At 41.6% G+C, this 20,520-nt stretch overlaps 1 protein-coding gene across 5 annotated transcripts in view; it reads right to left on the bottom strand.

Annotated features, from left to right (window-relative positions):
• Positions 1 to 20,520, bottom strand: part of plcb4b (phospholipase C, beta 4b) — a 75,367-nt gene that overhangs the window by 4,842 nt on the left and 50,005 nt on the right. For all 5 annotated transcript variants that reach the window (XM_082506524.1, XM_082506523.1, XM_082506525.1 and 2 more), the window contains 31 exons: positions 19,457 to 19,516; positions 17,816 to 17,959; positions 13,239 to 13,318; positions 13,098 to 13,151; positions 12,922 to 13,003; positions 12,732 to 12,832; positions 12,213 to 12,270; positions 11,146 to 11,254; positions 10,366 to 10,576; positions 10,152 to 10,245; positions 9,911 to 9,990; positions 9,711 to 9,795; positions 9,520 to 9,610; positions 9,352 to 9,447; positions 8,965 to 9,113; positions 8,636 to 8,722; positions 8,379 to 8,523; positions 8,173 to 8,257; positions 7,457 to 7,581; positions 6,702 to 6,753; positions 6,067 to 6,169; positions 5,456 to 5,620; positions 3,864 to 4,068; positions 3,116 to 3,204; positions 2,846 to 3,002; positions 2,706 to 2,755; positions 2,318 to 2,383; positions 1,392 to 1,507; positions 625 to 700; positions 347 to 522; positions 92 to 193 (listed from right to left, as the gene is read on the bottom strand). In XM_082506524.1, coding sequence (XP_082362650.1) covers positions 92 to 193; positions 347 to 522; positions 625 to 700; positions 1,392 to 1,507; positions 2,318 to 2,383; positions 2,706 to 2,755; positions 2,846 to 3,002; positions 3,116 to 3,204; positions 3,864 to 4,068; positions 5,456 to 5,620; positions 6,067 to 6,169; positions 6,702 to 6,753; positions 7,457 to 7,581; positions 8,173 to 8,257; positions 8,379 to 8,523; positions 8,636 to 8,722; positions 8,965 to 9,113; positions 9,352 to 9,447; positions 9,520 to 9,610; positions 9,711 to 9,795; positions 9,911 to 9,990; positions 10,152 to 10,245; positions 10,366 to 10,576; positions 11,146 to 11,254; positions 12,213 to 12,270; positions 12,732 to 12,832; positions 12,922 to 13,003; positions 13,098 to 13,151; positions 13,239 to 13,318; positions 17,816 to 17,959; positions 19,457 to 19,516 — 3,293 coding nt within the window. The remainder of the gene's footprint in view (positions 1 to 91; positions 194 to 346; positions 523 to 624; positions 701 to 1,391; positions 1,508 to 2,317; positions 2,384 to 2,705; positions 2,756 to 2,845; positions 3,003 to 3,115; positions 3,205 to 3,863; positions 4,069 to 5,455; positions 5,621 to 6,066; positions 6,170 to 6,701; positions 6,754 to 7,456; positions 7,582 to 8,172; positions 8,258 to 8,378; positions 8,524 to 8,635; positions 8,723 to 8,964; positions 9,114 to 9,351; positions 9,448 to 9,519; positions 9,611 to 9,710; positions 9,796 to 9,910; positions 9,991 to 10,151; positions 10,246 to 10,365; positions 10,577 to 11,145; positions 11,255 to 12,212; positions 12,271 to 12,731; positions 12,833 to 12,921; positions 13,004 to 13,097; positions 13,152 to 13,238; positions 13,319 to 17,815; positions 17,960 to 19,456; positions 19,517 to 20,520) is intronic.

The following is a 20,520-nucleotide window of genomic DNA, read 5'->3' as shown; positions in this document are numbered from 1 at the left end:
GCGGAACAAAACCATCACAACATGAAGTTACAATGAGCGCTTAAGAGCCCCAAAACAACGACTGAACAATTACATCATGGGCGTGACCCACCTCTCTCGCTCTGCCTTATTTTTGATAGTCTTGTCCTGGCTGATGGCTTTACTGTTTTCCATGGACATTTTAGCCTGGTTGGCACGCATCTCTTTGCTCTGCCTGCATTGTGGAACAAGCAGCTGCATATAAGACAAGTTGTCTGCATCCAATTTTTGGCAATAAAATCTCAGAGTAGCTGCCCCAAATGATCATGTCTGATCACTCGCAGTAATCCATCCCTATGTGTGTGAGCAAGCTGTGCGGGTCTCTCACCTTTCATGAATGAGTTTGAGCTGCAGGGTCTGCTGCTCCTGGACAGTGGCCAAGAGCTTCTTGAGGTGTTCACACTGCTGGGTGACGTGGCTGTCCTTCATCTCCTGCTCCTCACTGCTGTGACTACTGATTAGCTCTGACCACTCTTTGGTGTGCTGTGCTGTGATGTCCTTTACCTGCATGCGAACACACGAGCGCATTAATAACTCACAGCTAAGATACTTGTCATCCTCACATCTAATAATAGCTTTGTGGAAAGAGCGTTTGCTGTAAGTTACCTTGGTTTTATGATCAGCAACTAGCGTTTGAATCTTATCTTCTGTCTCCTTCTTCAGCTCTTGGCAGTTGTTTTCACTGTAAGGAACCCACATGTACAAGTGGACAAGAGAGGTTTAGTTGAATTGATCTTAAGGAATGGAGTCAAGAGGGGTGGGCAAAGTTAGGTATGTCTTTGATTTGTCTCTGTGCATAAATGGTTATTTGCAAAGCTTCACATCACACAGGGAGCTTTATAGGAGCAGTGTCGAGTCTTGCACGGGGACCTCCTGTCCTCTTTGTATGCTCTGTGCAGTTTGACACAGCTAATATTATTTTCTGAGCTCTAGATGTCGAGGTTTGCCAGTGTAGCAGGCAGAATAGAACCCAAATGCAGGACTCTGGAAACTAGAAATGAACTCAATTACACAGCTTTAATGGTCTACAGGGGGAAAGAGAACAAAAAAACATTCACTGAGCAGGAAAGAGTCAAACAATAAATACACACGAGGCAGTTAGGGAGATGGGAAACACAAGGGAACATAGCTGCAATCAGGAAAACTAGACAGGTAACTTAAAACTCAACATGAAGCACACAAGACTATCAAAATAAAACTGGAACTAACACCAAGACACAGACCCAAACCTCAGAATTTGACAGAGACAAAAAGATAAACAAACATAGAGACAAGACTGACTTCACAAGGGAGACACTAAAGGACAAAACACAGAGATGAGACTAATGAGTTTGTGTGTGTGTGTGTGTGTGTTTGCTTTTGTCTCCACTTACCCTCGTTTCTTGATGGCTTTCTCTAGTAGCTTCTCCAGAGTTACCTTCTCCTTATCATGCAGAGACACTATCTTGTCCACCTGCGTGCAGTGAGTTTTCTGCATTGTATTTTGATCCTAGTGCAGAAAAGGGAGACACGTTTATTATTTATAATTATTATTTATTATATATAAGTATTTACCTATGCCATGCAGATGCAGTTTTAACCTATATTGAAACCAATTTGGAATCAGCACAACAGGCAGCAGCAACAACAACAACGATTATTGTTTGTAATACACTCATGTTGATTTTGTTGCTCCCCCTGAATAATGAACCAGCAGCTATCTTTTTTTCAGCCAACAGATGGGTCTGCAGGTACTGATATACATATGTTAAGCAACAGGACTAAATTCTGTGATGATTAATCTGCATGTATGACTGAGCCAGCAGCCAATATAAACTGTGCCGATCGCTGTTTGAAGAAAAACAGCAAATCATTATGTGTCTGGATCTATAGACACTTCTCAGTATTTTAACATATGTGCCTTCTTTACTCCTGGGATATAACTCAAATCTCCACAAATCCATCCCTGAGAGGAAGGGAAAAGGAAAAGTTTGCAGTAAAGAAACAGTTGTATAATTTCCTGCATCTCTCTTATACAGACTTGCTTTGTGCAGCCAGGAGACACTAGAAGCAATATGACACATTAGCATACTCAGAAGCACCCTATGTACATTATGAATGGACTGTGTGTGTGTGTGTGTGTGTGTGTGTGTGTGTGTGTGTGTGTGTGCGCATGCAGTCAGTGGTCAGTGGAAGATGAAAGGTAGAGCCGCCTCCCCTTCCACCGTTTCTATCCCTCTGAGCATCAATAACTGTCAGGAATAAACAGCAGCCCCTTTGTATTATTAGCAGACAGGTCTGCAGTAAAACAGTCACCCACCTTTGAGTGTTTCTTCTTTAGAGTGTTGAGCTCCTTCTGCTGCTTTTTAATCAATTTAAGGTACGACTGCAGTGGGAGAGATCCATGTTTAGTCACGATGTACAATATACTAGACTCAGGCAGCATTAATAGTTGGCGTGCAATTACTTCCATGAGATAATTGTGAGTTTAATATTGGTGCAAAATCATAACTACAATAGTATTTGTTATTACTAAAATATAACACAAAGTAGTTATTGTTTTTTAGGTCTAAACATGATACAGACAATGTCAACACCTGAAGCAAAGATTACTTCTATATAATTGCTCATTTTCATACATATGCCTGTACAGACTAAACTAAAGGAAACCTGCTGCTGAGCTATGTGACAGGAGTTACAATACCAACCTTCATTTGCTTTAAGTCATCAATGCTGACAGTAGGCACGAGTGCGTTATCTGAAACAGCAGTGGAAACAAATGTTATTCTGTGTTTACATAGTTCGCATACAGCATGTTTAATATGTCTGTCTTTACGTCAGCGTATACCCTTCTTGGCTTCGGTCGTGTTATTTTGGGCAGCGTTGGAAGTCTGGGCCATGTCTGAGCTGGCTTGCGGTGTCACACTGGTTTTCACGGTGTCACCTTTACCCTTCCCTTTCTTGTCGTTTTTGGAGCTTCCGCTGGGAACATCTGCTATGTCGTTCTACAAAGGAAAAGAGACGCATTTATTCAAACTGGCTGCATCCTTTCAGTCAGATACATGCGATCAGACCAGTTTTGGATTCGTATGGGCGCCGCTTCCAAACCCATGTGTACCGTGTCAATTCCCAGTGCTTTCATCTGGTCAGCTCTCTTCTCTGCTATAGTCAAAAACTTCTTTGGGTCTGATAGAGCATCCACAATAGCTGAAACACAAAGAGATTTAGAAGATTTCGTCATGAGCCTGGTGGGCTGAATGAATAACCTGACGCTGAAATGTGTCATTCAGTGCAAACTTTGTATGACACAGCTTTGCGTTCCTGTCTACGTTCTGAGAAAGTCTCCTTATCAAATCTGAAATCATCTTCACGTCTTGTTTAAATAACCGTTACTAGGGAACAGGATCTTATTTTCAGCTCTTGGTAAAGAGCTGCTTGAGTAGGAAAGTGATAGCGACAGATCTTGCAGAATAACCACTAATGGTTACAGTAATGATTCCTCAGTGCGAGCCCGTTGGCTTTATTTAATGACAACTCCAATTGTCCTGCTCATTTGTATGCTCGTGCCTGTTCGAAACCATTACTGCAGAGTCACTGTCATCATCATTTGTGCCACGCCATTACTGTGAATGTTAAAACCAAGGCAGAGAAAAAGCGAGCAGGAGAGAGTTTTCTTGCTTTCCTTTCTCCTCTCCTCTCCCTGCAGGCTACAGCAGCTGCTTTATTATACTGCTCTCAGAATACTTATGGCGGATATTAAAGGTTATCTATACAAAACAAACTTATAGTTCTGTTTTACCCATGCACTGAAGTCTATCCAGTAATATAAAATACATTAAGTGCTGCAATTTGTGTGTTTCCCTCACCTCCGAAGCCGTCGGGCACGTAGGTCTTGAGGATGATTTGGCAGAAGACTGTGGGCAACGACAGCGGCTTGTTGCCTTCGTTTCTCAGAGAGATGTGGCGGTAGCCAGCCTGCAGGCCGTCAAGAGGCAGGATGCGCTGCCCAATCAGCTTATTGTTGTCGTCGTAGACTGCGATGCGCAGCACGGCCAGGTCTGGTAAGATCACCTAGAAGGAAGGCATGAAGGGAAACAGTGGGTAAGAGGGAGGAGTAACCACACTGAAAAAAAGGAAAAAGAAACGTCGCCATTAGTTCTACCGAAATTTTGGAAGTCTACTGAGCTCATTCTGCTCTGATAATGTTTAAAAAGATAAATATTTGCCAGACAAAGCAGTAAAAGAAAGCAGCATCATTAAAGGGGAAGGTCGAAGATGGAACTGCAAGGGACACAATCGGGGTATAGTCCATGTGTGATAAAAGAAAAAGACACGATAAAGGAGGAACACACTGCATATCTGACTGCTGACAAGCCCGTCTCTGCAGCTAGTATGCATCCAAGGAGTGGAGAATATCTCGTGTACATATGTATGCTTTTAACTTGTGTCTGCAGATGAGCTTCTGTACTCACACCCTTGGAAAAAAAGAGAGCGAGAGAGTGTCTTAACTGGGCTTCTATGTGAAGATAAGAGGATGATTAATACAAAGACGATGGGAAGGTGGGAGATAAGGCTGAAGAATACTCACTGGAGATGAATGGGTAGAAGCATCGCGTGTGTGTGTGTGTGTGTGTGTGTGTGTGTGTGTGTGTGTGTGTGTGTTTGCTTACACATTCACAGCCCTGCTGATGCACTGTGTATTGTTCGCTTGCAGTCATGACAGCGGTGTGTATGCATGCAAAAAGTGTGGCGGCATTTGAGGGCATCTGTGTGTGTGGAGGTGAGAAACGAATCTTGCTTGCAGACTGCTTATGATGGCCCTCTTTGATAGGTGTGTGTGTGTGTGTGTGTGTGTGTGTGTGAGCAGCACTGCGGCAGGCTGTGATTGATGGTGTGTGTTAGGAAGCTGGAGTCACAGTCATGGCTGAGAGACTTCCTATTCTGCTGAGAGCAGCACTATTACACACATGTTCCTCTCTCTCTTTGGCTCCCATCTCTTTTATTTTCCCTTTAATTCTCTCCCTCACCTCTAATTATCTTTCTTTTCATTTCTGTGGCTCCTTTCCTCACTTCCTTTTTCTTTTTCTGTGAGTCAGTATACAGTAGATTGTGTTTCGTTTTTTATGTCACACTTTATTATTCAACAGTATCCCAAATCACTCCGTTTCTGTATTCTCACTTTATATTCTCCATCTGCTTCCTCCTCTCCCTAACTCTTGCTACTATTATCTTAGATTTCATTATTGTCTCCTTTCCTTCTCCTTCCACCCTTTGTACTGGAGTAAGATGAGAATCAGGCTGCTTCTCATGTCACTAAGATCTTTCTCCAACCCAAATAATAGATTTTTCTCCCCCAGTTTCCATTTCCATTGGCTCATCCCAAATGGGACTACGTGCTGCAACATTTTTTCAACTCACTGCATCCATTATTGTTGCCCCGTCTATCCGTTCGTGCTACCTTTCTGAAGACGAATGGCTCCTCGTTGTAGGCAGGGTTCAGTCCATTGTTCATCACCATGCGAGTGCGAAACTCTTTCCGGATGGTGTCCGTTGGCAGTCCATACATGTCGACTTCAACGTAGGTCCCGATTTTCTTGTCAGAGAGAAACTGTCCTGAGAACACCTAAAAAAGAAGCAGACCATTCTCAGTGCTTTGGAGAGGTGTTGATTTTACAGAAATATTATCTGCACAGGTTCATTCAGTGCACTGTGGGGTGGCTGTGGCTCAAGAGGTACTGCAACCTATATACTAATCAGAAGTTTGGTGATTCAGTCTGCATGCTAGTGTCCTTGGGCAAGATACTGAACCTAGAGTTGCTCCTGAATATGAATAGGTGAATGAGTCATGTTGCATAAAACGCTTTGAGTCCTCTAGGAGAGTAAAAAAGCGCGATATAAGAACCACTGTAATTTGTACAGCATGCCACATCTAAGCCTGAAACCAACCTTCAACATGATATTATCTGTAGGTTTCACAGACATGGATGAAACCTAGTTCCACTGAAAAAAAAGTTTGGTTTAAGACTAGGCTTTTTCCCTGAATGATTTATTAGTACTGCACGACCTAACCTGTACACTGCAGGTTGCAGCGATGACACCATCCACCGGTGTCTCTGAGAATGGGTCAAACATCCTGTCTGACCGCCGCATGAAGTCGGGCTTCAGCAGGTACCTGACGTGCACAGAAGATGCACATGAGGAAAACGGCCACGCACAAACCCATCAATGAACACACTTTTGTTTTGTAAAATCTGATTATGATGCCTTTACAAACATTTTTTTGTTGTTGATGTCTCTCGATTTAGAATAAATGTAGCACACGAAGGTACTGTGCATATGTGTATGCTAACCAGAGGCCTATCAGAGTAACATTAGTAGTGATGACTGTCTGCAAAAGCCTCGATCTCGCCACATATAAGATTTCCAGCATTAGCAGGAAAATCTCTGCCCTCAGGGACGGTATTAAAGGCGAGGCATGGAGACGACAAGGGAGAGAGGAAGAGACAGATGACTGCCGAGAGAAGAGGAGCTTCTTTCTCGAAAGCACTCATTGGTTTTTGGAAAAGATAGTAGCTGCGGTCGCTTCTGGCAGTCGCTAATGAGATGTGACAAGCTATAATTGATGAGCTTTAGAGAGGAGTGGAGAGGGAGGGAGGGGACAGACCGGAATGAGCTAAAGACAGGAGTTGAGGAGCTGTGCTCACCCGCAGGAACCATTGTACTCAAACTTTCCTTGGTTCAGCTGCATGGCCAGATCTGAGAGAAGAGTGAGAATGATAAGTGATTAGTAACTGCAATATATACACGCCAGTGTTTAAACATCAAAACAATCCAAATAAATTAATGACTAAAAAAGAAAACAGAAAAACCCCATCATTCAAAGACTATGTGAATTTTTTTCTGAATCTGAGTGAATGGGTTTGTAATATTTTCCCTGACTCCCCCTTAGCTCCAAGTCCCCAGACCCCTGCCTAAAGCCTCACATATGCCCCACTCACAGCAGGCCATATGGTCTAATGTCTAATGCCTCTGGACATAGGACAGCAGCTGTTTCACTCCCTGTTAAGGTGTTTATATGGCAGCAACAGTTTGATAGTGTGTGTGAGTGTTTGTAAGAGGTCAGAGATAAACAGAGGTACGAATTCAGCTGCATTTATTTAGCAATTTTGCACACACGAAAAGATATTGATTCTTTTTAAATGAGCTGACACCAAATCCAAACTTTAATTCAGAAACTTGTTTTTTTTTCCTGCATGAATATATTTGCAGCTGTGAGATGGTCGTTTCGTAGCTTCACAGTCAACCCTTCCCCACATGCAGAAGATGCTCTGAGCATGATCAGAGGGTTACTTGAAATTAGATTTGAGTGTGTATTTTGTAATATGAAGTTACATATACTATGAGTGGTGTTGTATGGGTGAGTGTGAGGTTAGAGGTCCCATGTTGCATGCTGTGGTACCTGGGGTCTGGAAGTTGAGTGAGACCATCTGGCAGCCTGCGTTCCAGAAGATCTGAGGCATGTAATTACTGGAGTCCACCCGGCCCCCTTTGGGGTAGATACGGCTCATCTGACGCTTGTTGTAGCTGTGCTGAAGCTCAGGAAAATTTGAAAAAAAAAAGGGGGAGGGAGAACATGTGTGTTTCAACACGTGTGTGCGTGTGTGCATTAAACAGACTGTACAACTATTTTTAGTGTGAACAGCTTGGGTCAAGCAGTCCCACTGGAGGGGAGAGAGAGGCTGTGTGTCAGCCCGAGCTACACAGGCTGAAAGCACACTGGGCTCTAGAGGCCTCAAGTTCTTTTCCGACAGCAGAGTGGAAACAAGTATGGCTAAAAAACATCAGTTCTGAGCAGACGTTCAGCTCTCATTTAGGTGACCTCAATCTATAAAGTTCAAACTCAGATTTCATTGGAAATTTATGTCTCTTCATGCATCTCAGTAAAGTGTCTGAGCTATTTCCCTTAAAGTCTCATAGAGTTTAAACTTAAAACCTAAACTTGGTGAAATCTGATCTTATGCTGATTAAAGTTTACATACATCCTGTAACGATAACTTAAATGTATTATTTATCTACATTTTTCCTACCTTAGCGTCCTTTTTTTTTTTTATAGCTGTTCTATTTTCTAGAAAAATCCAATGCAACTGGCTGATCTGACAAATGCTCAAAGGATACTTCACAAACTCAATGGCATTAGTCTTCAGATAGCCCAGGCCAACTGACTCGTTAAAAGATGACATGTTATGATGGATATTCCTTTCTGAAAAACAAAACAAAAGAAAAGAAAAGCTGATTAACATTTATTTTGACAGGCAGTAATTGATTGATTGTTCTATGAGGCTCTTACATGAGAAATGACAGCTAAAAGTTGAAGCTCTCACCTTCAGCTACATCAAAACTCTGGAACTTGACCGGCTGTGCATAGTTGACCATGGCTGACAGATACGGGTGGATGTTAGTGGTGGCTCCCACATAGGTGTACTGAGCTATCAGAGCCTCTTCTAAGTCTTCTGCCACATCTACAGTCTGAACAGCACAAGCACACATACACATGGCTCAATAACCTAGTCTTATTCATCAGCCCAGAGACAGCAGTCAGCTTTTAGTGGGGTAAAAAGGGGACGGGATGGGCACTTGCCTTCTTGTTGTTGTCTTGGTCAGATGCTTCAGAGATGTCTGTGGCGTCGGTTGCTTCAGATATCTCTGTCACCTCATCTTCAGGTACCTAAGAACACATCCATACAAAACACCCATTAATGGGATGTTCGTGTTAGTGGTAGATTTGACTGAATTTGGGCCATAGTAGTCCAATGTCCTATATTAGCAAATGGTACAGGGGGAAAAAAACTGTTACAGTTAGCCGTTTTAATCTCACCTGCCGGGGATGTATAACAAACCAGAGTGCTTCTCTGCAATGTCCACAGATTCGTTTTAGTGTTTCAGTAGCAAGTCGACACTCAAACCTACCTTCTTAATACTGTTGCTTTGCTCGTCATCTTTCCTTGTGCTGACAGCATTACTCTGAGAAACACTGTTGGATTCTTTCTCGCTGGTTGCTTCAGAAACACTGCTGGGGGCCTCTGAATTCAAATCCTTATCCTCTGCCTCTTTTTCTCCTGCGCTCACATATACAGAACAACACAAATCAATAGCAAAGCTGATTTTTTTTTTCCTCCAACATTAATATTTTACTTATTCCTTGGTGCATTTACTTTAGCGAGTGTTTGCACTTGATGTTCTACTTTGCATTTTTCAGCATAAACCTATCGCTTACTGCTCGTACAAGAGAGGCTGTCACGCACATTACTACAATTTATTATTTCACATAGAAACACAGGCTGTCAGACATCTGACCGTTCTCTGTGTCGTCTTCATTCTCCTCTCCCATAATGATAGCAGGGGTGTTTGTCTCTCCTGCCTCCATGTGTTTCTTGAAGGCCTCGAGCTGCTCTGTATTGCACACATACACATGTTAAAGACAGACAAATCTCATAAAATCACATAGATGTGCTCTCTACATACTCTGTTCGACTTCAGGTTTCAAGCGTTTGTTTTTGATGAGGATTTTCCGCTTGAGCTCACTTGGAGAGGGTAAAGGACGCCCAGGTTCAATCTGCCAAAGAGAAAAGAACTTTTACACTTAAGTAAATATGAGTATAACCCAATCAGAGCAAATTCTAAGAAATACTTTGTATCAGAAAGAGAGGATTTACCGCATAGTTCTCCAAAGGCTGTTTGAGGAGCAGGTCACCGAAGATCTCCTCGCAGTACTTGGCCATCTTGTACTGCTGAGGTTTACTAAGTAACACAATCGCAAAAATACATAATATGTCTATGTATTGATTATTTGTGAAAAATGTATGCAAATAAAAGCAATCCTTACGCATTTGATGTTTACTGATTATAAATGTACCTGCAGTGATTTTCAAATGACAAAATAACAGGAAAGTCTGATGTGACAAATGCTGTCTCCTTAATGGCTTGGATAACATCCTGTGGCAGGAGAAGAAAAACATTAGGTGTGAGGAGGATGAATCATAACAAGCCATCAAATGTTATATCAAACTCTGAACACAAGGGGGCAGACTTACATTATGAAATAGCATTAAAGCAGTAACTGAAAGACTGAACAAAGTTGGGTTTTTTGTGTTCACCTTGAACAGGATATCTGTGCACATGGCCTTGCCATGAGTAATGATGGGTTCCTGGTCCTCTCCTTTCCCATCCCAGCAGTCCAGCTCCACACATCTAATGCAAAGCACACAGAAATGTCTCTGTCCACAAGCTGCACATGCAACTGAGCTTTAGCATAGCCAGATACATGTGTGTCTGTCAACCCATCCAAGTACACCATATTAACATAAATACCTGCATCCAGCCAGCAGGACCTGCCGGTACATCTCTACTGAGGACTTCCCGCCAAACTGTCGGCCTGTCAAGTACGTGTTGTGGGAGGAGCTGATGAAGTAATGGGCCAGCGGCTGGTCCATATCTTGGTACAGTTCCAGCCGGTCCAGGAACACTGGAGCATTTTCATCTGACATTAGGTACCGGCAGAAGCCATCACTGGACATGTGACCTGAACAGAACAAGGACGGACACGAAGGGCGTAACTTAGTGGTAGAATATTATTTATTGTTAAATTTTGTGAATATTTCTTTAAGGTGAAAGCAGTATAAAACTCTGAAAATATTATTGTAGTTTTTTTATTTATTTTGGAAAAATGTAACATGTATTTGTAGAAGAAGTGTTCTAAAGTAAACAGAATAAATGGCTTTTATAATTCACTCTCTATCACTAAGTATTTTATTAGTATATACATTTTTATCATTACTAACTCTGAATTCAGCACAAGACGTGCAAATGTCAGGCCTGTGTGTTTATATCAAAACAACAGCTACTTGATGTTTAACTACTGTAGATTCTTTTGGGAATCTAAATGTGTATTTAAAAAGCAGCAGAGCTATGTGTACAACCATTTCATCATGATGATAACAGGGGAAAAATAAACTCCGGCGCTTGACAATAAATATTTAGCCCTGGAGAAAATGTGCCAACAATCTGGTTTTCCGTTCAAGGTAACACCTGCAGATGGCAGCAAAGCCTAAAACATCTCTCTCCCTCTGGTTTGCCCACACGGTTCTTTACCTTTCTTCTTCAGATCTTCGTCTCTCTCGTATTTCTCGATGATCTGCATGGCTCTCTTGGGGTCGTAGAATGGAAACAGAATCTCATTTAACCTTGGGTCGCGCTGGTTCTGTGAAGCGAAACACAAACGCAGTCATCCCTCTATTCATCGTCTCCAGTAATTTCCCAGCACAAATCTAATTTAGGACAAACGCATCTTGCGCTACACGCAGGATAGGAGCAAACTTATTACAATATGTTTACACTCTCAATTTGTTATGCCTGATCAAAGGTACTGAACTCAGGACTATGTGATTGGCTTTCATCACTTACTATTTAAGAAATATTATCTATATATCATTAGTATACACACAGGCACATAACATTTAGACAGCAAGTACTAAAAGCACTGATCAAGGTGATTATTATACGGCAGTATAAACAAAAACCTGTGAGCCACACTAACAGGTGCAGAGATTAAATGTTGCTTAAAAGCAAAGAATCACATGTGTTTGAGGGAATCAAGGTGGCATTCACAAAAACAACAGCAAACATTCAAACATCATGAACATGTCGCTGCCCACTCACAGAGCCAGGTGGGGAATTTAATCTGATTGGCGAGCCCAGAGCATGAAGCAGCGCAAACACGTGACTGCACAGCAGCAGGACTAGGCAGGTATTCAGCAACACAGAGCAGCACAGCCACAGAACACATATACGCACAGCAGGGAACGAGACGAACCGAGCAGGAAGCAACAGGATGGAAACCTCGACCCTCCCGTTGCTACAGCAACACCAATCAGACACAGGGGGGAGAAGGAGGCAAGCCACGGTAGGGAGAACATGGGGAATGGGATGACGGTGGGCATGCAGAATAAGGGAGGTGGTTGAAGATGCCCTTGCAGGCCCACTCAAAGTTAAATGTTGTGTCCATCCAATTTGATTAAGGTGGACTAATGTGCAGTCGGGCCTGGGAGCAGGGCGACTTCTACCCCAGAGCAGGATGAGAGTAAGAGCAGCAGGAGTTGCAGGGAAGGGCACACGCAAGCTAAATACAGAGAGAAGTTAATGAATGATAAAGAGCTTACTTCATTCAGAAAGCTGACTAACTGGTCTACAGTTAAATAATCAGTTTTGTTCCCATTGCTGCAGAGAGATTAATTAGAAAAACAAAACAAAATGTTATGCTCCTTAAAATCGAAACCCTCACAGTCATTCACACAGTCAGTCAGTTAAAATTAGAAAAGCCAGTCTTTACAGTTACATTACGCTTTTAGTAGTATCTTGTTAATCATCACTCTTCTTTGACTGTTGTCATTAGGTTGAACATAATTAATGTTGAACGGTGGAAGCAGGTTAGGCTGTCCAGACATAGTTAGTGCGGCAGGCACAGAAACATTTGTCCTGATTATTTCCAACATGATGCAGCAGCTCTCACTTGGGGAATATTTAAACAGATGATATCATTGTTCTGCTCAGGCACAAGGTAACGCAGGTAGAATACGTTGCTGGGTAAGGGTAATGCTGTTAAATGTGTATTCGGAGGATATTTTATTATTTTTAAGGTATAAAACAATTAAAAAGAGCAGACGAGATGAAACACTTACATTTTCTTGAAGAGCTCCTCTATATCTGTGCGAGGGCAGATCTTCTGTGTGAGCGCGTAAAAAATGTCAAAGGTAAAATCTGCTGGTTCAATCTCATCGTTCTGTAAAAGGTAAGTGAGAGAGTCATTTCCTCACAGTTTTCTTTCAGCGTAACAAACTCGGACACATCTGACTTCCAGTATTGTCTGACCTTTCCACTAGGAAGGCCCAGATCCTTCAGAGCCTGAAAGATCCCCTTCTCCGTTTTGCCTGATGCAAATGTCCGAGTGATGCTTTAAGAAGAGGAGGAGGATAAGGTGAAGATGAGTGAATGATATTGTATAAAAAAAACAACAACCCAAAAACATACTTTAAACGCACTCTTACCCTCTTACAGGAATCTTCCCATTCACGTTGGTAAGGAAACACATTCTCATCCAACTAAACAAAAACAGGAAGTAGGATTAAGGCGTCTTACTGAAGAAGGCACAGCCAAGTTATTACAACTGTGCTGCGAATTGCACTCACTGTTTCTTGAGGCATGTCATTGGACAGACGTTGTTGGCCTTAACGTTGTGAATCACTGACCTCAAACCCTCGATCCACTTCTGCAAACAAACAAGCACAAGTATTCAGGACACACACGCACACGTATATACACTCCTACCACTTAAAACCACTGAACAAATTACATAGCATTCAAAAGAGCACCCAGTTTGCATTGTGTTAAGAGGTGAATGTCTTTGGGGAAATAAACAAGCAAATGAATTGCTCTTTAATCAACAGTCTTGTGATAGGGGCCTTGACAGGACCATCATTAACACAGACACAAAAAACACACACACAGCGATAAACAGCGACCTGTTGCAAGGCTACAAGGAGTGATGATAAACAAACAGCTAGAGAAGGCCTGTGACTGCCCATTAATATGCTGCCTCATGCATCCATGTAAAGGCCACTGATAATCCGAACACTTCTGAGCCTCCTCTCTGAATGTCTGTCCCTCTTTGTGCTAAACCCTCCTCCACTTCCACAACAAATTTCTACTGGTGTCATTATAAAAACATTAAATGCGATGGCTTGTGCAGCAGGGGCAGTCTGTTTGGGCCCGTGGTGTTCACGAAGCAGCGCGCTGATGTAAATATCTCTCATCTATTGAGGCCTGCTCTTTACTGTATGGCCACCTGTATGATGGGAGGGGTGCTGATGGTGTCGCGGTGGGTTTGTGTCTATATGTGTGCGCGAGAGAGATAAAGAGGGACTGTGTTTTTGACTGTGGGGGACGTGCTCATGTATTTTAACCTGTGAGTGTACGTGTTTGTGTTTGTGCTCCCTGCTGTGGGCTGCTGCATGAATATCATTGGCAGCCCCGTGGCACAAACAGCAGTTATAACACCCACCAGCATGAAGGGAAAAAACAAAAAAACACCCTCTCATGGGAAATGAATAAACACCAATCCGGTGGTGCCAAATAACAGATCTGTGCTCAAAAAACGAAAAACCCCAGCTTGTTCTAAAGCTACTGGTGATTTTAAATTTTTCTACAAACTGACATCTGTAAAAACATTATGTACACCGTGCTCCAAAATTATTATGCAAATAGGATTTTAGTGTCATAAACACTCAATTTTGTGTTCAGTTAAACTCATGGATAGTGTTGTGTCTCAGGGCTCTTTGGATCACTGATATCAATCAGACATAATTAGTTTGTCAGGTGAGCCCAATTAAAAGAAGTCTACTTAAGAAGGATGTTCCACTTTATTAAGCATGCCACAGGTTTAAAGCAATAATGGAAAGAAAAACAATCTCTGCTGCAGAGTGTCAAATAATGCAATGCCTTGGATAAGGTATGAAAACTTAAGCATGATCATCGTACTGTGAAGAGATTTGTGGCTGATTCAGAGCACAGACGCATTTGCACAGATAAAGGCATAATGAAGAAGGTTTCTGCCAGACAAGTTCATCGGATTAAGAGAGCAGCTGTTAAAATGCTATTACAAAGCTGCAAACAGATATTTGAAACTGTAGGTGCCTCTGGAGTCCCATGAACCTCAAGGTGCAGGATCCTCCAGAGGCTTGCAGTTGTGCATAAACCTGCCATTCGGCCGCCCCTAACCAATACTGACAAGCAGAAACGGTTGCAGTGGGCCAAGAAATACATGAAGGTTAATTTTCAAACAGTCTTGTTTACTAATTTGCCATGTAATCCTGGATGGTCCCGATGGATGATGTAGTGGACAGTTGGTGGATGGCCACCATGTCTTAACAAGCCTGCGACATCAGCAAGGAAGTGACAGAACCATGTTTTGGGCCAGAATCATGGGGAGAGAGCTCGTTGGCCTCTTTAGGGTCCCTGAAGGTGTGAAAGTGACCTCAGCAAAGTATGTAGAGTTGCCATTTACCATTTCTTTCATGGTACCCAAAGAAGAACAGTGCCCTTTGTAGCAAAATTATCCTCATGCATGACAATGCACCATCTCATGCTGCAAACAACACCTCTGTGGCATTGGCTGCTATTGGCATAAAAGGAGAGAAACTCATGGTATGGTTTCCATCCTCCCTCCTGTGGTTTCTGACCTCAACCCTATTGAGAACCTTTGCAGCATCCTCAAGCAAAAGATCTATGAGGGTGGGAGGCAGTTCACATCAAAACAGCAGCTTTGGGAGGCGATTCTGACATCTTACAAAGAAATCCAACCAGAAATTCTCCTGGTTCAATGGATGCAAGAATTGTGAAGGCTATGTCAAGGAAGGGGTCCTATGCTAACATGCGACTCGGCCTGTTAAGACATTTTGATCGAAATAGCTTTTAGTTTCAGTAAATATGACCTTTTAATGCTGCAAATTCAACAAATGACCATTTGCGGTTCTTTACAAACAATAAAATGTTTTGAAACTCTTGTGCATAATAATTCGAACAGAGCATTTTGTATTATTTTATTTTTTGCAAAAACGGTTATCTTTGGAAGGTTTGTTCAATTAAAATTGATGACTTGAAAATTATACTGACTGTCATTTGCATCGAGTATGTAGGAAAGTCAGCGACAAATATCAAAAAAGTTTAGTCAAGGTTAGCGTGGTGCTTTGATTTTCAGTCATTCTTGTTGTTTTGTGGCACCTCTTAATTTTTCTCAGCAAACTATTGTGAATGACAAACTATTATTTGCAATTGTGTTTAAAAGACAATAAAGTATAAGTCATATGTTTTAAGCTAATCTGGCAGACATCTGTCAGGCTGAGAAAACTTACTTTAGAGGACACGTAGAGTTTCTTTTAATCCCAAATCTTCATCTTTACCAAAATGATTGAGCACAATTATGGTCATGTTCATTATATTGCATGCTGTCAACATAGCCTATGAAAATACCAAAGCTAGCATAGAAATGACAAAGAAGTATTGTCTGTGTGTTGAACAGGAACTAATAGAACTTCTTTCCTTCAACAGAAACGAGTATTGAGACTAACCAGATATTCCTACTTGGAGTCTTTTTATAGGACTCAGTCAAGGGGGGGGGAAAAAGAAGAAAAAAAACACCTTTTTTTAAGTATAATAAACACTGACTTTAATTTCTCTTACTGTGATGTTTTTGTATTATGCCAAAAGTAGCAGGTTATTTTTGGGGCTCATCCAAGTGGCTCATTCTTCAAATATAGAACAATGAAGAAGTGCAAGACAACAAGAGAAAAGCAGCAGCGAAAGCAGCAGGAGGAATACAGAACAGAGATGCTGTGAATCATTCCAGATGCATCTATTTATTCAATGAATCAAGGCCTTGTGTAGGAGCTGGCATATTAACCCTGGCTTTCCTTTCTGAATTGAGAATCTGTAGGCTGGGTGGTCTTTTAATCTTTACATCTACATTGTTATGGAAATGTTGAAATTACTCAGACAGGTGCTAAGCAGAGTTTACCTCGAGGGCAGAAAAATGAAGTAGTGGTTAAGCTCTTACAAGCAGCCTCACTGTGCTCTCTACTTTGGAGCTCTAATATGTACAGTATTAGTAGGCAGATTGAGCGAACCGGGAAGGCTGCAGGATAGCAGATATCTGACACTATCACGGGATAATGCCTGGACGGGACTAAGCACCAACCTCCAAGGTTGAAAAATCCACACATGCCAAAGTACCAAAAACTGTACTTCCATAAGTGGCCACACGAGGCAGACGCCCAACGTGACTCTTTCCCTTTAGACTCCCAACAAAAATGTCAAATTTCACCACCTGACTGACATAAAAAAAAACTATAACTTTGGTCTATAGTTACCCATCCATAACAGCTCTGTGTAGGTCATTTTTGTTTTAGGTCTCTTTCACATTAAAGCTTAAAGCTAAGCACCTGATTGATAAGATTGACAGGTGGACACCAATCCAACTAACTGCTTGGTAGGAGTCACGTCACTCACGTGTGTTTGTGGCCTGGGTGACTTGTGGAACATCATTTAATGCTGTGTGATTAATTGTAACAAGAGCCATCTAAAGAAGTTCCTGTTTTGCTAAGTAAAATTTTAGTTTTTTCTAGTTTGTTTTGTGGGTGTGTGTATCACTTGGCACTAATTAGAAGGTATCAGTATTTAGCACGATGCACACATACAATCTATGCATGCATTTTGCTAACCATTGTCCTATGATTTGTTTTTACAAGTTGTCAACCAAACAATAAAACAAAACAGAAACGCCCCAAATGCTAATATTTAAGGCATCAAAACAGGACTTCACAACCGGGTGGGTGACGTCATGGTGCCTATATCATTTACATCTTTTACATACAGTCTATGGGGTTTGCAGTGATTTTTTGTCCAAACAACATATGCTTTGTGGCCATTGATTAAAACCATCTAAATTCATCAAAACACATTTTTTTAACCTGTGATGCACTCAAAAAGTGTCACAAGTTAGATATTAGCCAGAAGCTACATAAGTGCCTTTTGTCACTGAAAGGTATATGGTGAGTGAAGAAAATCATGCTATATTGGCATACACAGCTGTCCATTACATCTGTTATATTGTAATAATATTTCAAACTGCAACACTCCAATTAAATCTCAAGGTCAGCGCTCTTTATCGTTTGTATAAAGCAGCAGAAATGTGGGGAGGGCATGCATTTACCCTGGCTGTCTCTGGGTTCTCTGCCACCATGAACATGAAGTTGAGATTGACCAGGTCTGTGCCACTGCAGATGCAGATGATGCAACCCTCCAAGTCTGTTTCTGTCTTTCCAGTGGCCTCAAATGATGACAGGATCTTAGGGTCCTGAGGACACAGCATCAAAGGCAGAGATTAGTATAGAAATGATGGATAAATAGCTGATCAAAATTAAATGCTAAGACGGAGACCTAGACATAAAGCTAAAAAAAAAAGAAGATAAGATAGAATAATTAAGCAACAGAGCAAGCTCTTTAGATGTTTGAAAGCATTTCTGCTGCTTTAAGTTTAAGTAGGGGAAATATTTCAACATTTATAGACCTTTAGTTCTTTTTCTCAGAACAAAATACATCCCAGCACACCTTAGTCTGATATAACTTTAATGTCTGTTTTATCAGTTTAACAGAAAAATCTCACTATCAAAAACACCACTCCTTCCTCTCTCATCTTCTCAATCAGATTTCCTGTCTGCCACCATTGAAGATAGTAATGCTTATATGTTACGTGATTGAATTAACAGCAACAGGCAACAGGCTATGCCACTTTAAAATCTCAGCCTGCAATCATCCAATCCCATTCATCTCTTCTCTCTCATTGGATTACTTGAAACAGCTCTCCAGGCTTGTGTAACCATGTTAGCCTCTGAGAAGCCCGGTTATCAGTTGTCTGCACTGTACAAAACAGCATACGGCGCATGAGCCGCCATCAGACTGTAGAATCTATATACGTGCCCTCACATACGTACATAAAAAGACCGCCACACAGGACCAAACAAAGGCGCTTCAATCTGTTGTCAGCAGTATGATTTGAGACTCTCCTGTTAGGCTTCTGCATTTCAGTGGCTTCATTGGTTTGCATACAAATTAGAAGGCAGCATGCCCGTGGATATTCCAGTAATAGCTTTCATAATTCATATAGCTGGTATGATGCTAAATACCACAATATAATGTGTCACTGTCAAGACTACATAGCATGAATCGATATTTAATATACAGAGGAACCATGTGGCTTGGATTTGTGCATATCTGCCTCTGTAACTGCTAAATAGAAAACTGATTGGTTGCCAGCTGTAATAATTCACTGGGCTATTTTAGAGGCCATTTCCTATCATGGGATAAGGAAAAGTCATTCTGACGGAGACAGAACATCTTATACTGTTGATCTTTTGATCCTGTAGTGTGAACTCCATAACCCAGCGGTTTTCTGACAGCGCATCACCACAGTGGCTGAAAGAACAATTTTTCAATACTACTCTCTCGGTCAAAAGCACAATCCACAGCTGCGAGAAAGTTCAGTAAGAACCTGTGGCGAAACTCAGAGTTGTATAAATATTGATGAGCTAGTGCCCTGTGTGAATCTGTATTTGAAAGCAAATCTCAGCAGTAAGAACTCAACCGGGAGTCCCAAAACAGTCATTATATTGATAGAAAAAGCCACTGTAGCCTTGGCTAATTTAGGCATGAATAATAGCCTGAAGTGGCAGTGTCTCTAGATTTTACCGGGAGTACCTCTGTGGGACTAAAAGATGGAATGTTTGATGCGGAGGGTGAGAGTGTGAATTTTGTGAAGGCAGAAGTGAAGAAATGGTCTCTCCTGAGTTCTTACCTTTGGGACGGCACCGACGCGAATACTGTTGATGAGAGAACACTCCAGAACCTGACCTTCCTGTAGGAGACCAAAAACGGTGGAAAGAAAGGGAAAAAAGAAGTAGATGAAGAGGGGGAGAATAAAAGTCTAGAAGAAAAACAATTTCTAATGGTCAGCAAAGCACAAGCACCACAACCTCTCAGCAACATGGGTGATTACAACCCAGAAATGAGGAGGAGTCCTTTGTGCGTTGAGAATAGCTGTTTTAATACCATTTGATTTAATTACCAAGTTTGAGTCTGCAGGAATGAGGATAAACATTAACAGGTTGGACTGTTGCAGAGGTGCTTTTTGCCACCAGGCATGCAGCTGCTTGGGGTCCCAGCACATTGGCGGGCTCCCGAAAACAGACAAACTTATACTGCTGCAGTTTGTAACATCAGTTGAAGAGGCCTGATCACCTTTGGGGCCCAACCTGACTCCATTCACCCCAGCTGCAGAAGGTGTGCATGAAATGAATGCTGCTAGTCTATTTGTAACTCTGGGGGAGGAAATTAATGTCAAAATCTATTGCAAGATTTGCAAAATGTCAGCAGTAAAATAGAAGTTATGAAAGTTCGGTGCATGCTTGTATATTTTCTGAACTTTCTGAGAAATACACAAACAGTGTGCCACCGAACTATTTCTAAAACCACTAAATGGGAAAACAAATCATCCTAATCAGAGTTATTTTTCCAAGTAGAGGGATTCAGATGCACCTCAGAGGTTTTTAGGCAGTGGCAAAGAAAAATCAGGAATGTTATAATCCAGTGGCTGGAAAATGAGACCATGCGAGTACTAGTACTCGCACAGCCAGCTGTAGGTCCTATATGCTAGGCTTCATCTTTTTTTTTTCTCTCTTTTTTTTTTTAAATGTTTATTTATAAGATTTTAAGTTCAAAGTTACATAACGTCACACCAGACAATGAAAATAAGATTCAAAAACAATAACATTTAAGCACAGAAAAAAAAAAAAGAAAAAAAAAAGAAAAAACAGAAACCAAACACACAACAACAAAAAAACCCAAACAGGAAAACAGGGG

This window comes from Aulonocara stuartgranti, assembly GCF_965226115.1.
Source record: "Aulonocara stuartgranti genome assembly, chromosome: 15".
In the NCBI taxonomy this organism is placed as follows: Eukaryota; Metazoa; Chordata; class Actinopteri; order Cichliformes; family Cichlidae; genus Aulonocara; species Aulonocara stuartgranti.
Note: the sequence above shows the minus strand (reverse complement) of the source record. Positions and strands in the feature narration are given on the sequence as shown.